Below are 14,620 nucleotides of genomic sequence, written 5' to 3'. Positions count from 1 at the left end.
AAAGAAGATCTATTTGTGACCCACTATCCTAAGAGTTCACAGCTACCATTCCACCCAGATTAAATCATGATGAGACACTGCTCTTTGCTAGATGTTTTGATGGAGATTTATATTTCAGTTTTCACTGTTTTAATTTTTGAAAAGTCAATTAATAACACTTGGAGTTGGAAATTCTTTACACCCAACAATGATAATCTGCAGGGAATAGAATTCAGATAAGACCAGTCCTTCAAATTGAGTAGGCCAAGTTGAGGTCAAATCCAGGCTATACACAGTAGCAAAATCTCCTCTGAATTATCAACTGCAGCAATACAACATTTTCCATGGAAAATCCATACACTTAGTAGATGCCTTCATGGTGATTCCAGACCAAACCATGTGTAGGCAACAACAAGAAGCTTGTTGACCTCTTGGAAGGAAGCCTAGGAACTAGAAACATTCGCATCAGGGTGAATGAACATCTCAAACTCAACCTTTGTTGAATCTTAGAAAGCTTTGAATTAACTGTTTAGACCAAAGCAAACGTTTGAATAAAATAGATGACAACCAATAAACCTTATTGTTATTCTCAATATTGTTCTAATGTTGTCAACAAGTATTAATGAATTAATGATTCATTGCCAAAATTGTAATGTTGACAACAATGTTGGAAGGTCATGAAGTGGTGATGAATTTGTGCTAATAGTTAATGATTTATCTGTTACCAAGAAGGCACCCTTTTTGTAATTTCCTGCATGCGATAGAAAGATGTGCCTCAAACTGCCATGTTGTTACTTAGTGCCCAATAACCACAATATCAATATGAATGTCACTACTATTACGTGAACAACTCTCGAACCCTTCTCGATTGATTAGTTAGTGAACTCCCTCATGTTTAGATGCTTTTCTCAATGAGATACAAATAACTTTGCTACTTCATTGTGTGGTGACTATTTGAACTCCTTCAAATGTGGCTTTGATTGCTTTATCCGTCCAGGATGGGTTTTATATGTCACTGCTACTGTGTCTACGTACTATTCCTATCAATGGGTCGTCATCTTACATTCGTTCACTGAGGCAAAATTATTTTTCTTGATTCCGCATGTTTCTACGCTGTAAAATTAAGCTATTCCTCCTTCATACAAAGACTTAAATTATTTTTGAACCTATTTTCATTCATACCAAAGAAATCCTATAGAATAGTTTTGAACTGGATGTTAGGCAATAGAAAGGCTCACTGTAATGGCCCCATTTTTTGTTAGTATCAGAGTTTCATGGATTAGCCTACTAATGTGATCCTCATACACTAATTTTTGTGGATAGAGGGTCTTCTGAGTTAGTGGCTTGACTTGGGAGGGTCTTATCTTCTTCACAATTCATTTGGCTTGGATTGGACTTCATTTGGCTCAGATTGGACTTCATTTGGGCTTAGTTTTGTGTACTTACTATTTGTGGTAAGTTGGTGTCAATCGAGATGGACCCTTTCTATTTTTGGAAAGTGCATTTGGTCACATGGAAAATTAATAGGTATGATTCCTATTTCAGACGACATATTTAAATGATGAGTATTTTGGGAGTTATTATATTTTTAGTGGCCAGATTATTATTAAATAATTAAATGACTTATTATAAAGTTATAATTTAACTTTATAATTTCACTTAAGTTGAAGTTTGAGTTATTATTGGAAAGAGCCATTTATTAATTAGTTAAGCCAAGTCAAGTGAAAGAATCTAATGGAAGCTTCTAATTAATGTTGTGTGGTGAAGCTTCTTGAGTGAAGTTACAATTTGGCAACAAAAGGGAATCTGGAGGTTATAAATACAAGCCCATTTGTTGAGAAAATCATGCTTGGATATTTTATTTGCATTTGTTGCCTTCGTGGCTTTTTCTGAGTTCTGATTTTTATGCCCTTGCTAAAGTATAAGGGCTTGATTTCTGAGTGGTGTCTTTGCAAGTTTGCTGCTGAAGTATAGCAAAATTGCCATTACTTCTCTATTGTATCTTCTGTGGCTGAGAAGAGAATTTATTGCATCTTCCATGTCTATATGATCTGTTGCTTTGGAAGATGCTTTGTGCTAAAAGTTTGTAGTGATCTAAATTCAGAGATTTGTTAGCTTGAAGAATTATGGGAGTCTTCCTACTATACGTTCTGTATTGGGAGACATAACTGGCTGAAGATTAGAAGTGGTGAATTCTGAAAGATCTGGTCTTGTCTCTCAAATTGTTGCTGAATTATAACAAATTGAGAAGTCTTTCCCTTATTGTGATTGACTGTATCAGGGAAAGAGTATTCTTGCATACTTGTGATTGAATACAAAGAAAGAGACTGCAATCTTTTCCTTGTGGCTGAAATTAAGCCTAGATAGGCTGCAGATACAATTGGGAAGCCTGTAATCAATTCCAGTAGCCTGCAATAACGAAATTAGAGGTCTGTGGTTGAATGTTGAAGGCCTACGAATACATAGCAGAACTGCATCTGCATTAACTGAGGGTGCCAATTAAGGTTGTGTTCTATGCTAGACTCTGGCATGCTGCAGATTACACCTACAGGCCGACTATCATTGGTAGAGTCAAATCGATATATTCAGGTTCTATTCATAATTCAGTTTGTAAATTTGTAATAGTAGTAGGGTGTTTAATAAATAAATTGCATGAGAATTCTGAGAATTAATGTGATTAATATTGCTCAAACTCAAGCTTCAGATTGTGAATCAAAATATATTGAATATTCAACTTAACTGTATTTGATGATCTTATTTGCAAAGTTAATAAACTGTTTTCTGAAATTCAAAGTTCAAACCGTATTCGGATGGATGACACCTTGGCTTGCGAAATGTTTGACAATGTGACAAACAATTGATTAAGTGAGGAAATTGGTGTTTTCTGATTTATAACTGGTGGGGGTTATCACACTCACAAAAATTGAATTTGGTTCCAACCATAAGAATGAAAACAAAAACACATCCCAATATATTATGTTTTCAAAGTCCCAATATAGTTTTCTTATAAATCTGCCGCACATATAAATTAAATGGCCCAATCATATATGTGTCATATAAAACATGAGTCCCAATTGTTCAATATTCGTCCAGCACTATCGTCATTTTCAAAATACCAGATGGTATAAAATATTCCCCCTTCTTTAGTTTTGATACCCAATACACCATGTTGCGGGAGTTAAATCATCTTTATTTCTCCCTTAAATATCTCAGACAGTTATAAATATTTAACACCTTCTGATAAACTTTTTGCAATTAATTTCTGATAAAATTTCACAGGCTGGCAGGAAAATCAGCTCTGATACCAATTGTAATGTCCCTTTTGGGATCTTTTATAATTTGAATGAGATTATTCAATTGAGCTTTTGCAGATCCAATTTTATATGTATCTTATTTTATCTTGTATATTTCAGAATGTCTTTTTCTCAGTTTTAGTATTCCTCTATATATTTTGAAATGAGAAAAGGTGTGTCTTTTCATACAATTAATTATGCTGTTTATTAATATGAATATTAATAATAATATATTTTTTTGATCGTCAATATTAATATTATTATTAGCATTATAAAATATTATATTTTTTCATTTTATGTAATAATACTTAATTCTCATACTCAAGATATATTATGCAATATTATAATATGATTAATATTATATTATTATTATTTAATTTATTATTTATCTATATTTGACTTTTATTTTGATGGGGATACCACAATCTGTCGTTGCATTGAGTTAAAAAACATAGATTCTCACGTTTGTCTTCAATATAATAGATATTCTCAGCAATCCTAAAACAATCCTTTTTCTAGTCTATTTCTTTTTGATTACACAACCATAAGTTTTGAAGATAACTTTATAACCTTTATTAATCATTTCACTAACACTTAACAAATTATGTTTCAATCCTTCAACATAGTAAATGTCATTAGTTTTATATTTACCATCAATTGAAATAGTTCCAACGCCTTTAATTTGTGCACATCCTTTTCCTGTCAATCTAATTCCTCCTCCATCATATTTTTCAAATTTGACAAATCTTCTCTTATCTCCTATTATATGATTTAAACATCTAGACTCTGTGATGGTCAAATCATAGATGGTGAATGTGAAACGAGTTAAAATCATTGATGTCAAATCAAAGATAGAAATTATGAAGAGCTCAAATTAATGCAGTTGGATATGGATATATGCATTTATGATATATATGAAGAAATACATATAAACCAACACTACAACAGCTAGAAAGCAATGGATATTTACAACCGGGAAAACAATATCATCATAAGGAATAATCTAAGTTACATTATCAGCTTGAACATTGCTAAGAGCAGTTATCGGTAAGTGAGAAAATGATAAGACATTGACTTTTCACGTGTTTACAACAGCAAATGAAGAGAAGCCACCAGCAATTCTAAAAGACGAATAAAATAATAGAAAAAATGTGATAATTGATGACTGAAAAATATATAATAAAGGAGAAGACAGTGCACTTGAGAATGATTGACTCTATTCGAAGCAAGAGACAACATCAAGAGAAGCTTGATGATATGTATCTATAGAATCAAAACAAGTAACATTCTAGCAAGCAGCAAGTAGTGATGGCTATACTGTTAGCAATGACAAGTTGGCAGTGATGGTTAATAGAAACAACGCAGAACATCCAGCGATACAAAGATTCAATATGAAAAATCTGAGCAGCATATTGTACAGTTATTATATTCAGCAAAAACATGTGAAACGACACATGACGATGATAACAGCAGCAACTATATGATATACAGCAATAATCATGTTAGATAAATACACTATGATGGACAACGTTTGTATGATAAACAGCGATTTATGAGAAGGCAGTGACAATATTGAACATCAATATAACTTGTTTATGGAGCATTATGGCGGCTAAAATGCCTCAACATTATATGTTGGCAGCTATGTTTGACAGAAATGTTGAAATGATCCATGCGTCTAACGGTAAGGAACAAAGTTTGTATAAAGAAAAACAGCAGTAAGTATTGTGACAAATCTTACTTGCCATGTCACCATTACATTGTATGGTTGGATTGCAAGTTTTGCCATATAATCATTGCAGAGTTTTCTGAAGTAGACAGACATCTCTATTAAACATATTTCAGTCCAAAATCCACTACCTAACTTCAATAGATATCATATGATATAATAAGCAAGTAATGAACATAACCGACAACACACAAACACACACATTTTATCCGTGGAAATCTCAAATTGGGAAAAAACACAACGGGCGCTTGCCCTTAAAGAATAGTTCACTGATGTATATAGTCTAACTACAAACGATGTTAGGAACTCATTGCTCTGGACTCGCAGCCAGAGTCTCGCTGCCAATATAACAATGAATACAAATAGGAGGTCATTGCTCCAGACTTGCAAACAGAGGCTCACTGCCATAGTAGCAAGATACAACAAACTTGTGCACTAAAGACTCACTGTCTTAGGGACAAACTATGTAGAGAGATTAGCCTGATTATGCAGCTGATATGCACAACATTCTCAACCTTAGAAACATACTGTTACTGCTTTTTCTGCTTTTTCTTCTTTTCCACTGTCATTGAACTTAATTCTGTTGACTATGGATCTTCACTAGTTTGGAACTGCCCACTTGTTTTACACCTTACATTTTTCCAAAGCATAAACTAGTCTTATTTACAAGATAGATAATTGAAGATTACAACAAGGTTGGCCATGTCCAAAGGATATTGTGATTTACGTTGCAAGTCGGCCAAGGCAACAACCAAATGCAATAAGGTCCCATGCCAGGAGCATTTGTGCCAAAACATAGAATGGACGCAATTGGATAAAAGATAAACATTAAATACATAGGTCACATATAGCATGAACACATTCGGATAAGAGATAATTATTAAACACAAAACCCACATCTAAATCAAGAACCATGATCCACTCCAAGATAGAGAAATCCTACAAATACACCACACATAACCCAATGCTAGATCTGCAATTACAAAACAAATTCAGTCTTAAAACTTATAGAAATACACTAATCAATGAATCACCTAGCTTGACAACTGTATTTGAACTTCCATATACCATTGTGAGATCCACACGCCATGATAGAAACACTGGCACATGTAAACAGCTCACATTGGGATTCGTCACAACACATTTTTAAGTCACCAGGAACAATATCTAGGTTACCAAAGAACGCCACAATCAAGACCAAAACTTGAACCCATTTGCAAAGTATCAACACATCTTTAACCTTGATTTTTGAATCAGAAACCTTCAAGAAAGCATTAGTGAAGCACTGTTAATTGCAACCATAAAACTGTATTTCTCTATTCACTGGACCACAGACATCCGAGCCACACAGATTTCCAGTTATAAGAGTATAATACCACTGCTAAACATTGTCTTCACCTGATCACAGGATACATAATTGTCTTCCACTGTCCTGTGTACATACTTTTCTTTCACTGTTCTACAGGTTTAGTACACAAATTTCTCCAAGAATAGAAGATTTCCGGACCATAGTGTTTGAACAACCACAAACACCTCTGGAACACAATGTTTGACACCAATAACAACAGACAACCAAACATATAGCTCCAATAAGGAGTATTAGAATTTAGAACAAATAACTGTGTAAGACGGATTTATTGCAGCCTTTCATTCTGAAACTTCATGATGGTTGTGAAATATTTTCCAAAGGTTCTTGAGATCATCTGCCATTAAGACAAAATAGATTTGTATTATTTAGAAATTTTATTTGTTGAAGAATTTCTTAACCTGGTAGATTAGAACTTCTAACATTCAGTCCCTTACTACTTGTAAAAGTGTAAAAGGAAATATTGCTTTTACAGCTAATACAAACAGTCAGGATCTTTTGTATTTTCAGTATTATCCTCTCCATTTACATTAACATCTGTCACACAGAAGAAGTATTTTGAAGCAATGTCGGCACAAATCTTACAAGCCACTTCCTAATCCCAAAGGCCTATGTATAACTGCAATAAAAAATGACATTGTCTTGACATATGCTTTCTCAACTTTATCACAGCCATATCCATGTCTTTTCCTGTGTGCTTTACTGTAATCTTCCCTTTCCAACTGGGAGCCCGGTCATCCAGTGTATGCTTGTTTACAACAACTACTGTCCACGTAACTAGGCTTTAATGGGAAGAAATTTGCACTTTGTGAGCAGTCTTATTAAGATTTTTGACTGTGTTCTTTTTTAGATTTAATTGTTCATTCAACTATTTTATCAGCCATTTCATTGCAAATAATGTTTAATAACTTTTTGCTTACTTTTTATTTTGTGTTATATATGCTGTCTTTCATGCATTGTTGGCAGGTAATACCTGCAGAGGAACATGTAGCTAAAATTGCTGCTGCAAGAGATGCTATTGGGAATTCAGACTTTTTCCTTGTTGCAAGAACAGATGCTCGAGCAATATCAGCCAAAAGTGGGCTTGCAGATGCAATAACACGTGTTAACCTCTATATGGAGGTAAGGTTACATTTCATTGGATGCCTTTCAAAAACAACCACATTCTGTTTATGAAAAGAAAAAAAATGCTAGTATTACCTATGCTTATGCTGGCACTCTCTGTAGTATTTTCAATATGGTCAAGAAACTCTTGGAATTCTCCATATCATGTGTGGATTCCAATGAACTTTGAAATATTATTAATAAATAGATAGAGTGAAGCAGTTATAATGTGGTAAGTATTTAGGCTAAAACGTTTTTGAACTGTGACAAAGATAAATGAATCACTATCTCATTACCTATTAGCTAAATGATTGCATGGAATACAAATCATCCTTCACAAAACTACGATGGTAGCCTGCTCAATATTAATGACCTCCAAAATAAGATGCACATTCTTTTGTTTGCTTTTTAGCCTCCTTTTTTCTATAATTCAATCTGTTGTTCGTAAAGTTGTATCATCTCTTGGGAATAGTTACGAAGTTGGTTACTGAAGGGAGTTATGACGTGACGGTTGAGTCGCAACCCTTCAGATAGTATATTTATGCTTTGTCATTTACCAAAAAGTCATCAGACGTTGTCTCATTTGTCTTGTATTATTGTCATGTGATGTACTTGAGAGAAGCATTAATGAAAGATACATTTGTGGTTTCCTGAAACGTTGCATTTGTATTTACTATTGTACTACATTCCTATTCTTGTAGCATTTATTGAACTCAGTTTACTGTAACCAGTAAACATTTGGAACTGTTGCCTTTAAAAGATTTCGAGAATTAGCGGTGATTGAATGGCGAAGGGAATGTGATGGGACAACCAGTAGATAACAATTGTAACAATGAGGAAGACGAGAACCCCGATTTGTTTGAGGGTGAACGAGAGTTGGCAAGAGACTTCATGTTACTACTTCAGGTGTTTGGAGAAACACACGTGCATAGAGAAGCCGCACAAGAAGTAATTCCTAAAGGTGTTGTTTGGAGCGCACTTAGAGTTATTCCTATTGATGATCAGTTGATTAGCCATCTCCCACAGTTACTTACACAAACATTTTTGATGCTTTACAACCAAAGGGAAGAATTAACCGAGAAAACCGACGGTAACAAATTGTCAAAAATCACTACCGAGAGAGAGGAACATTGCCATTGGGAAGAGGAAGATGAAGCTTGCTGTAGGGGGGACATGAAGTGAATCCTGAGAAGGGGAATAAATAAAGAACACAATGCCATGATTATGTCCTACAAAGACATGAATTGTAGACAAAATATTATATAAATGAAAGTGTTCTTTCAAATTTTATTGTGTCGTTACTTGTGGATAAATAAGTAATACATTCATGCCAAACTAGTCGAATAAGAATAAGAATACAAACAAAGAAATAAAAGAGTGGGAGGCTACTAGAAGGCTCGTACTATTGCAACAACAAGCTAAGAGAAGGCAAAGATTCCAAAGGATTATCGAAGGACGATCGAAAGAGGCTGAAGGGGAAGTCGTAGGGAGTGGACACAAAGAGAAGTTTGGCCACGTTGACGAACAAAATAGTGAAGAGTTCATTGAAAAAACAAATAGTTTGCTTTGGCAACCTAACCTTAACTCCCCGAATGGAGACAAGGGAGGTTCGAAGTAGGGAGAGAGAAGAAGCCAAGGGTAGAGACGCCGAGGATACTAGTGTCACCACAAGCATCGTAGTGACTGAGGGGCACAAAGATCAAAGTAGTTTATCGGGCTTAGATACTCCTAGCGGTTTGGAGACACCAAGTGAAGGTGTACGAAACACTTCGGGTAGTAGGACACCAAGTTCAAGGGTACCAATACAGCCTAGGGTACGACACAACATACAATACTGACATAGCCAATGTTACTAGCACAACGAGTACCTACACCAGCCGCCATGGCGGGACAAAAGTAAAAAAATGCCTAAGTTTGTGAGCGACGGGAAAAAAGATCTCGTACTGTCAACACTGCAAAACATGCGAGACAATCTATGCAACCAATAGGCTGACAGATTAGGATGACTGGGTAAGACAATTCCCAACGACATTGAGGGGAGTAGCTATTGACTGGTTCTCCGATGTTGACAAGACAAAGGTGGTCACATGGGCGAACCTGAAGAAAGAATTTCAAATAGAGTTCCGACTGCTAAGGGATGGCAACGAAATCAGAACAAAAATCTATAATACAAAAAAAGCCAAAGATGAAACTGTTTGGGGGTATAGATGGACTCAAAGAATTGATGGGGAAGATGGAAAGTCCACCAGCCGATGGATTGAAGAAGCGTTGGTTTAGTGAAGGCTTAAAGCCTGCCCTTAAGAGGAAAATGAAGATAGTACCTCCAACATTGTATGGCGATGCTTATTGTAACATATCAATTTTTCTAAACTGAAATTAAGTATGCATTCTAAGATCTATAGCTGAACAATAACGGAATGACATGAATCAGTTATGAAAATCAATACATCATAACTATTTTTAGAAGTAAACATCTATTAAAACCATTGCATAGGATGATAACTGAAATAACTTTATAAACTGAATTAACCATATAAACTGAATTCTATGACAACTCAAAATAATTGAAGGTGTTGCTCAAGCCTCGACATCTGGTAAAGAGGAGAAGCATTGACATAGACTTAACCTCCCAACCTCGGACCTTATAAATCCCACACAATCTTTTAACAAGAAAGACCCTCCCTACCTCGAGTTAGGCTTGGGGCACTATAGTCCAGTCATCCAAGCATACCGGTGTTCAAAATGTTTGCTCAGTAATAGGCGGACATGCCCGATTAATTGGCACCATCGACATCTTGTGATTAAATTAGGCAAGCATGCCTCTAATCAACCTTGGCCAAGGATTTAGATGGGTTTCTAATACCTGATCACGGCCATTCAACTTGACAATAGGATCATATTGGACAATCATAAGCTGACTTGGATGTTTTAGTAATCATCATAAAGTTTTCAAATGTTCATACATGGAAGTCCTGATTTACTGTTAATTCTCCCTTGCAGGGATCCTCTCCTCTCCACCTTCTTTCATTGGTTTCACTAGCTAGGGTGAGTCCTTGGAGACTATTATTTCATAGTGGGTATTATCACATGGTGATTTTGGAATATTTTCCACCAGCTGATATACTGCGAGTACTACCATGTACAATCGCACATTCTGTTTTGGTTATCAGATCTTTATAACAGAACTTTCCTAAGGAGATACTCAGATTTCAGAGAAGAAAGAAAGAAAATGAACAAACAAATTACTAAGAGGGCCTTCATATCGAGCCTCAAATATGGTTGACTAAAAGGCTTGCTGAAACGTTTTATTGCACTCTCAATAGAAAAAAGAAAGACCATAGTATAATCATGGCGGAATAGACTTGGAACTGTAAAAGAATGTGACCTGATTGGGAAGAATGATGTCAAGGAGAAGCCGACTCTGTCTACGCCGTGCGTCTCTGAAGGCCGATCGTTGGCCTTGCTGAGAGAGAAAGGAATGTAATAAGGTAGATTGAGAGGAAGAAAGGAATAATTGGCTGGTTGGTAAATCGTATATGGTCTGATGCAAGACACACAAATATCACATCCTCTTCGGCATAGCAAGCCATGGATCTTAAACTCTCGTCTTGTTTTCAAGTTGATAGTTTCAAAAAGATCATTGGTTTCATAAGGTCACCGAATTTGAAAGGTGGCGCCAAGTGTAGATGGCCCCCTCTTAGAAAAAGATTGTGTTCTAAATTACTAAAATTTACTTTTCTCAAGACATTATATATGTGCTTATATATAATTATAATTTTTAAATATATGATTTCATCATGCTATTTATTATATCTAAAATTGCACCTATAAATATACGTTTATCTATATACGCGTGTAGTTTAGAGAAATATGGTTTATTTCTAACATCATATTCTCTTTGTATATGCACATGTGTATATATATACATATATTAATAAGTACAATTTATAGATACCATCCTAGTATCGTGGTACCATCATACATATATATATATAGTTGTGATGGAAAATATAGTGGGTATCTCAAAACAACAGAGGTAATAGTTTTGGACAAGAAATTTAGATATTTACTGTTTTTATATGTTTGACAAAGTAGCTCATGATTGTCCAATGACGTACTCTATTGTGAAGTCCCTAAATCCTTATCAAGGTAGTTAGAGGTCATACCCGACGATCGAACAATGAACTAAGGTAGTGCCCCATGCCTTGATTCCCGTTTAGCAATGCTTTCTCCCTTTAGTCTGCTCCCGCAATTGCTAGAGCAACATTTCTACAATAATTACAGGTTCCTCCATTTAAATCAAACATTAGAATGTATCACTGCTATATGTAAACAATGGCTAACTACCATTATCAATAAACAAAAAACATGATAATAGTTAACCAATTCTAATATACAAGAATTCAACAACCCTCCTTTCACATGAAATAGATGCTTAACTATGATTTCCTTTTTCACATGATCATGACAGTGACAATCTCAACTAGTCGTTACAACGGCTATAAACTTATTTTAATTTGGTCAAAATTTTGGGATTTAACACTTATATCTGAGCAATGGATCTCTAGAGTGAGAACAAAACAACAAAGAAAAAGAACAAATCATCTGATGACGACGACTATGACTTTCCAGAAGAGAGTGGCAGTAAAGAGTCAAACAAGAAGACTCAAGCCCTTCAAAAAGATTTCCTCCGAATGATGAAGTAACCTAAGAATATGAAAAGTAACATCACTAGAAGTGACGAAGGGGACTTATGGTGTATGGATTGCAAGGAGGAAGGTCACACAAAGGGATCTTGTCCACAAAAGCAATTTTTTGACATCTATCGAATTGCCACACATTCCACTAAGGAATGTTCATACAATATGAAAACAAGAGGGCATCAACAAATCTTAATGACATAAAAAGCATCCACTTCAAGTGCAGGTGCGGCAAACAAAGACACAAATATGGCCTTGTCTAGCGGGTGTAGAAACAATTGACGTGGAGGAAGAGGTGGAAACAATAATAATAACAATAATGGGGGGCCGTAGCCATATCCAGTATGATGCCAATGGACACCTAATGATATAGTGCTGAACATGTAAACAATGGGGGCACTTTGCAAGAGACTGCACAAGGGTGAAAACGCCACAATTTCTATGCAGATGGTGTGGTCCTAGAGACCATGATGACGCGAAGTGTCCGAAACCTGGAGTCAATCTTTTGAACATTGAAGGGAACAAAGAGGAGGTCCTTGTGGTCACCCAAGCACAAGGGAAGAAGACCACTTACCTAGATCCCGAAATTGAGAAAAGGAGTGTAGGGGAAGCGGAGGGATATATTGAGAAAGAAATGATGGCAAAAATAAGGGAGACAAATGACACTGCCAACATCTTGCTAAGGGGTCAAGCGAAACTAGACATCGTACAAAAGGTGTTGCAAACCGAAATCCCCATCCAGTTGAAAGACGTTTTGGTTTCTATGCCATAATTGAGAACAACTTTACTAAATGTGATACCATCCCCAAAAGCGTTAGGTGGGACAGAGGTGAGGGAACTTGTTGATGTTAGTTTTTATACCACATAACATATTAGCAATTGAATACCTGATATGGAGTATCAAACACACAATTCCTCTCTTGAAAAGTTAATACTCATAGGAGATGAGAATAACTCCAATGTTCCTTACATATGTGGATACTAACTCAGTATATCGACGTGATTTGCTAGTAATCACGTAGGCGGCCTTACACTGTTTGTTTGAGGATGGCTTGGGCTTTGATGGAATTATGGTGATGGTGATTCGGTATGAATGCTAGATGATGTTGGTGGAGAAAGTGATGGTGATGGAGGGTGAATGGTCTTATGACTTGCGCCTTTCTAACTTTCCTCTTCAAAATTCTAACTCCTAAACTACTCGCTATTCTACTCCTACTCCGATGAATGGAAGATTATCAAATGGACAGGGATCGAATCTAATGAAAGTTAACCAGCGGCTCCACCTCCATCGATGCAATGATTTAAAGGAAAATAAACTAGTTTACCACACAAGGCCTCCCAACAAGCCGCTAGGATGCTAGTGGCCTAGTATTGATCCCTATCAAACATTTACTAATGCTACTATACAACTATCCATCTACTTTACTCTTACTTAGCAACTTGAAATACGATAAACTTTAACAACTTGAAAAGAAATTTTACTCTAACCATTTGGAAGTAGAAACCATGCAATAATACCAAAGGCTCTTAATCACCATGCAAGTCACAATAATGAGAAAGAAATAGCGAATTTTGACATTATCTTTGCAACAATTTTCTCTGACCCTTACAAATGAGAGCAAATGGCCTTATATAGAGGCCAAAATGTACAACCGACGCTAGAGATAAAGAGTCAAAAATGACGATCTAGATTGAATCTTAGAAACCCTAATTAGGGTTGCCAACCCATTGGCCAGTGAGAAGATGCCACCTCGTCAATGGACCAATGAAAAAAGTGGAAAAGAGGCAACCAATGAGAAGGCACCAAAATGGTGGCCAATCAGAATTAGACACTTGTCCTATCCTAGAAGAAAGAGAAATTGCCACTTGGGTTTACATCAAATGATCTTCTAATATAACTCTCCCTTTTTCTTTCATTCTTTTAGCTAAGGCAATGAACTTAGCTAGCCTTTCGTTGACTTCTTCCATGGGAGGACAAGGTGTATGCTTTAGCTTGAGCTCAACCGATTTCATCACGCTATTTGCTGCTTGTAGTGTCTTCTCATGGTCCTCATACTCTTTTGCAAATCTGATAAAGACATTGAGAGGAAAGGGTGCCCAAATGTTTCTTCTTGATAGCAATCTTTCCCAACTCATCCAATCTTGATCCAAGTCTTGTCTCATCAATGTCTTCTTCTTTAATGTCTTCAAAATCAAGTGCCATCCCAACGTCACTCATCATGGTTGAAATGGAAGTGTCGACGCTTGGGCTTTGCTGTGCAACTATCTTTTGTATCTCCTCAAGTGTTCTCAATTTGGTAGCCAAGGCGACAAACCAAGATTCAACCGTACTCAATCCTCTCTCATCAACCAACTTGGCCCTTTCCAAATATGCTCCTAGAAGCCCGATGAATGCCTGTAGCCTGGGAATAGCCAAATCCTTGACTGGGAGGAAATCTTTCCACTCTTC

At 36.0% G+C, this 14,620-nt stretch overlaps 1 protein-coding gene across 1 annotated transcript in view; it reads left to right on the top strand.

Moving 5' to 3' along the window:
- Positions 1–14,620, top strand: part of LOC149531662 (Phosphoenolpyruvate carboxylase family protein) — a 96,556-nt gene that overhangs the window by 39,169 nt on the left and 42,767 nt on the right. The window contains exon 6 of the mRNA XM_089810568.1: positions 7,334–7,489. Within this exon, the coding sequence (XP_089666694.1) occupies positions 7,334–7,489 (156 nt within the window). The remainder of the gene's footprint in view (positions 1–7,333; positions 7,490–14,620) is intronic.

The sequence above is a fragment of the Cupressus sempervirens genome, chromosome 11, assembly GCF_028749045.1.
Source record: "Cupressus sempervirens isolate cs-2001-9-10 chromosome 11, ASM2874904v1, whole genome shotgun sequence".
In the NCBI taxonomy this organism is placed as follows: domain Eukaryota; kingdom Viridiplantae; phylum Streptophyta; class Pinopsida; order Cupressales; family Cupressaceae; genus Cupressus; species Cupressus sempervirens.
Note: the sequence above shows the minus strand (reverse complement) of the source record. Positions and strands in the feature narration are given on the sequence as shown.